Source organism: Phalaenopsis equestris, unplaced genomic scaffold, assembly GCF_001263595.1.
Source record: "Phalaenopsis equestris unplaced genomic scaffold, ASM126359v1 Scaffold000142, whole genome shotgun sequence".
NCBI lineage: Eukaryota > Viridiplantae > Streptophyta > Magnoliopsida > Asparagales > Orchidaceae > Phalaenopsis > Phalaenopsis equestris.
The window spans coordinates 58,955-64,277 of NW_018164584.1; the positions used below are offsets into that span (position 1 = coordinate 58,955).

The window sequence follows — 5,323 nt, forward strand, 5'->3', positions numbered from 1 at the left end:
TTAGACTCATTTCATAATCCGTTAGGTCAGATCATCAAGAAATATTATACAGCCAATTAAAAGTTTTTTGGTTGGTTGAGGTGCTTTGCCCCGTCAAGAGAAGGTTTTTTAGAATTTTCAAAAAGCAATTTTTTTTAATTTAGATTTTGTCATACAACATTTTTGAAGGACCTAAAAGCTTTTCAAAATTAAAACTTTTGTAACATTTGAAACTATTTTTATTTAAAGCAGCAAATAATTAAAATCAATGTGTATTTTACCATGTTAATCTATTTTTCAAGAAATATTTCTTCACAAAAACCATCGTGATCATATTTCATTTTTGAATAGCTAGTTATATATATATATATATATATATATATATAGGTACTAAATCTTTTTTAAAGAGTTTGCTAAACTATAAACATTCGCAGCTCCGGACGAGCAACCTCACAGACCATTATATCTTGCTATCATAGAAATCTTGGCCAAATGGTTTGAAAACCATTATCCACATGATCAATTGTTAAACTAAAATTTTAAATGAAGGAAATTTCCTCAATATAAATAGCTAAAAGAAAATTTAAAAGTCAAAACTTTTTTGAAGTATAAAGAGATTAAGAGTATTTTTCTCAAATTTATGTGGGGCTAGAGCATCTCCAAATCCCCTTCGGTTAAACTACTGTACATGACAACGATAAAAAAAGTTAAGAAATAATACTTCAAGGAATAAAAACCAATATGGCAATCTATAAAAGCTGACATCATAAAAAGTGGGAGAAGAATTACCATTCGTTGCCTCTTCTCTAGGCGCAGTTTTTCTTCATTTGCCTTCTCATATTCTCCATTTTCTAGATAACGCTGGTCTGGCCTTAGTCTTGAATCAGTAGGTGGGAGTCTCTCCTTGATTCATCATTAAAACATTGAGGTTACAACTTACAAAATTACACATAGTACGTAAGAAGGTAAAAAATAAAATAAAATAAAGGGAAATCAATTGGTTTGATGCAAATTCTTACCAGCAATCCAGGTGTTAATTCATTTAGTGTAATTGCAAATGATGTCAAGTTATACCGAGTAGGGTTTGCAGGAGAATCATTTTTTTTCCATAATAAGGATGCATCACCGGGTGCAACAGGAAACTTGATCTTAGAAGCATCATATCCATTAATGTAATACATATAATCATCCCATTTACCCAGCAATGTAGCAACTTTAACTCCCGTTCCATCCTCAACAAATCCTTGCACCTGTACACTATAGTTAGATTGCAAGCACAATAAACCCTTATAGAAGATATTGTACATTACTTCATGCAACTTATATTCTTCGGAACGCTTCTCCTCCTCCTCCTCCTTGTGGCGGTGGCCGAAGTGGTGGTGGTGGTGGTGCTTCTCCTCAGACATTGGATTAAGGATCAAATGTTAGTTTTGGATAAGAAAACTTTTAGGTGGAGTTACTAATGGCTTGAGCAGATGGAACGCTATTGGTGACGAATTTATAGTAGGAGACAAAAGAAGATTTGGGATGGACGGTTGTGATTTGATAGATAAGGATTGGAAATGCTTGTAAAATGATGGTATTTTGTGTGGCTATCTGGCTGCCGCATAGGCGCATAATATCTTGGGCTAATCTTCAACAACAAGTCTCGATAAAAATTTATTTTAAGTTAAGATAATATCATTAAATTGAAGGCCCAACGTTTCTCTCATATTCAATATATATATATATATGTGATTGCCTAGAAATGGCAAGAAAGACAAAGATAGGTGCTTCATGAAATATTTTCTTTATTATTTATGGGGATGATAGTACAATGGTGATACTATAATTTTACCCACATTTATAGGAGATCTATACTAGGGTATTTATGATATTTTACAAGCATGAGCTTATTATCATGATGTGTCTTGGCTTGACCATCTAAATTTGGATTACTCATATCGATAAGGTTAGCTTGATTGGTTAAGCTGGGTCTGAAGGATTCAATTTGTTGATCCAGCTTGGTTGAATATTTTTGATCCCTGTCGAGGAATCTTTAGGTCTCCACTAGTGGTCAAAGATACTTTGTTGAACTTGCTCATCCTTTGGATCGGCTTAACGGCGTGATAAGCTATCACACTGAGCCAACTTTTCTATAGCAGATGGCTTAGATGCTTTCTTGCTCGTTTCTGATCGAACGAATTATAATTCGATCACCTCGTCTTCTTATTTGCATTTTGACTCAGTTGGTTTTAGCCTAGAGGCTTGGCTTATTCAGTCAGCTGGGCGTCACAATCACCTCGGATAGGATCATCTCTATTACACTCTTCTCTTACGGAATGTTAGATCTATTTAAGATCTACACAGACTCTTTTTTGAGGTATATATTTAAGTTGATTGATTTTCTTTCTTGAAAGTGACACTCCAATAGGCATAGGGGAATTTAATGTAAAATTAGTCACATTTAGTTTTAATTGATGGTTCATTGACTATTCTATCTTTATTTTGGTGCCTTTGATTCTTTCAAATAGGGTTTATGGATTACTTCCTATTCCTAGTTTACTCCACACCTTCCATTATTTGATTTGGTTGGCTTTCGCTTTTTAGATGCAGCGACGAACAAACTGGTGAAGTCACAGGTTGACGTTCCACCAGAGGTGATTTGCTCTGTCTTTGAAAAACCAGAAAGATAAGACCAAATTAAATGTGAAAAGAGAAAGAAATCATCGTAAATAAAAAGAAAATTGCACTCTGACTGTCAGATTTGGTGGGATCCTCTGATACAATCCTTGACATGAAATCAAAGAAAGTTTAGCCAGCCGATTCAGACTTTGATCCAGTTGTTCAACCTCCCATTAAAACCCAAGACCATCCAAGGGACCAAATCACTTAAATATCATCTAGCGTGCATCTGTCAATTTCCCTAGTCCTCTATGGTCAGCCTGTCATGTCATTTACAATATTTGAGTTGAATCAAATCATAGGTATGAGGGGCTTTGGTCTAATTTGTGTTGACTAATTTCTCTTAGCCTTTTTTATTTTATGATGACTCTTGGTGCATATGATCCAGCTCTAGAATTAGTTGAGGGTTTAATCAGAGCACCAGTAATCACAGACCAGATTCTATGTAGGGGTTGTAAGAGCTTGATATTCCTAGTTTAAAGTGAATCATACCAACTGAGTCAGTTTAGGTCTATAGAAGAATTTCTACGAAGGAGGTTGTTTCTGTTGAAGCATGTGTTGACCGAAGCAACTTCTAATCCTCTTGTAAAATATTCACTTTCTAACTTTCTGAGCATTCTTCGTGTAACATAAGTTTTATTCTGGAATAATTTTTTTCTTACCTAATTTCTTATGTTAATGCGACTCTATTGATAACACAATACATAAACAGTTGTTTAATTTCATTTTCTCTTTGTCTGGTGGTTATATATATATATAATTAAAAGGGAAACCCATGGCCCCTTACGCGTTAATAAAGAAAAAGGGGTACAAAATTTGGGAGGGATAGTGGATCCCCAACTAAAAACAAAACAAAATGCATCATGTTCCTAGGGGTTCCACTATCCACAGTACAACTCCACGCAAAAAAATCAAAAAATGCATGTAAACCCTCAAAATGTATACAAAAGAGTAATGTGTACCCAAAAATTACATGTATACCAAAACCTGTGGCAACTTTAGTAGAGGAGAGCAAAATCAAAGTTAAAAATGCAATGTCCAGTGGGATCAACAATAGACTCCGACCCACAAACTCCGACTGCACTCAGTAATGAATTTCCCTGCCAAGACATAGTTAGGCTTCAACATACAATGCTTGTCAAACCAGGTAAAATAGTAAAAATAATAATGGCAATGAATAGAAGTGTGCATAAGTATCTTGTATCCACTGAGTATAGTCTCCAAGGATCCAGAGAAACCATGAAGATAATATGGAATGTGCATCCAAATACATAAAGCCCAGTGTGGCCTCAAGCAAAATTGAGTAATGTCGTATAGGGACGAACCAACTAATTGCATAATAGTCCAGCCAACGCAATCTAGGCCAAAAATGTTGTCCAATCATCATCCAAACCAAAAATAGTAATATGAGGCAGTAAAAACCTAAATTAGAGTAAAAAACCCCATATCAGCAGCAGAGAAGTGCAATTAACATATAAAATACAGCCGCACCACTTAATTCCCGACCCACGAAGAAATCCCAATCATTTAAAACCAAATTTCCATAACAGAGCCTAAACCAAGGCAGCCTTCCAACAAACTTCCAAAAAGCCATTAAAAAATTAAAATGTTTCAAAACACTAGAACTATAAATGACAACAGGTGAGCAGTTAACCAGTCCAAAAGTGCAAACCAAGCAAACCAGCTTAAACTGCCCAAGCCAACAGTTATAGCCACCTTCCTTCCATAAATCAAAGAAAAAAAAAATTGCATAGTAAACATGAAACAGAGAAACCAAAATCCAAAAATATAGGAAGCAAAAGTAAATGATGATTAAGGTTTTTCTATTGAACACCTCAATAGTCCTAGCCAAATAAAAGAACCAACAACAATAACCATTCCGTACAACCTGGTTATAATTACAACATAGCAAATCAAAGAAAGAAAGAATTATGCATTCCAATATAGCCAACGACAGTCCCATGTTACTAGAACTGGAGCCAATATAAAGAGGTAGCAGATTAAAATCGAACATAAGGGGCATCCAAGTCACTTTTACTAAGTTTATGCAATAAAGGAGGAGTATCCCCAACAGTAGCACTTGGCACCCTCCATTTAGCCAGGCAATCCGTAGATTGGTTTCCCTCTCTATAAGTAAATGAAAAAAGTATATTTAGTGTTGCCTCTCTATAATTTTACGAATTCTTCTCAGCCAAGAAATGATATACCATGGTGGCATCACAAGAATGTTAAACATTAGTTCGGAATCTATTTCCGGTACAATGCCATTAAGATTGAGAGAGGAAATAGTTTGAAGTGCAGCAAGCACAGCAATAGCCTCTGCCTCAAGAGGAGAATTAACAATGCAAGGTGAAGCAAAATAAGCAATGCACTATACCATCCACATAAACCATAAGACTATACCATCTCTGATTAGCCCTCACATACATGTATAGGCATTGAAATAACTCCCATCAACATTAACTTTAAACCAGCCATGGGAGGTGGTGCCCGTTTAATTAAAATAGGTTTCCTACCCCAACCCACAGAAGGAGAGACATCTTGTCCACTGAAAGACTTCCAAGACTTTTTTAAAATAAGCCAGTGCTAAAATAGATGTGGTAGAGGGAGTATGACAAAAAGCTTCATATTTTTTAGTATTCCTAGCCATCCACATAAACCATAAGACTATACCAGGAAA

General features: G+C 35.4%; 1 protein-coding gene across 1 annotated transcript; it reads right to left on the minus strand.

The window, feature by feature from the left end:
• Positions 1-392: 392 nt before the first annotated feature.
• Positions 393-1,385, minus strand: LOC110021758 (oxysterol-binding protein-related protein 2A-like). Its single transcript, XM_020720376.1, has 3 exons — positions 999-1,385; positions 769-882; positions 393-449 (listed from the first exon to the last, which is right to left on the minus strand). The coding sequence occupies exons 1-3, from the start codon at positions 1,383-1,385 to the stop codon at positions 393-395; spliced, it is 558 nt and encodes a 185-aa protein (XP_020576035.1).
• Between the last annotated feature and the right edge of the window lie 3,938 nt (positions 1,386-5,323).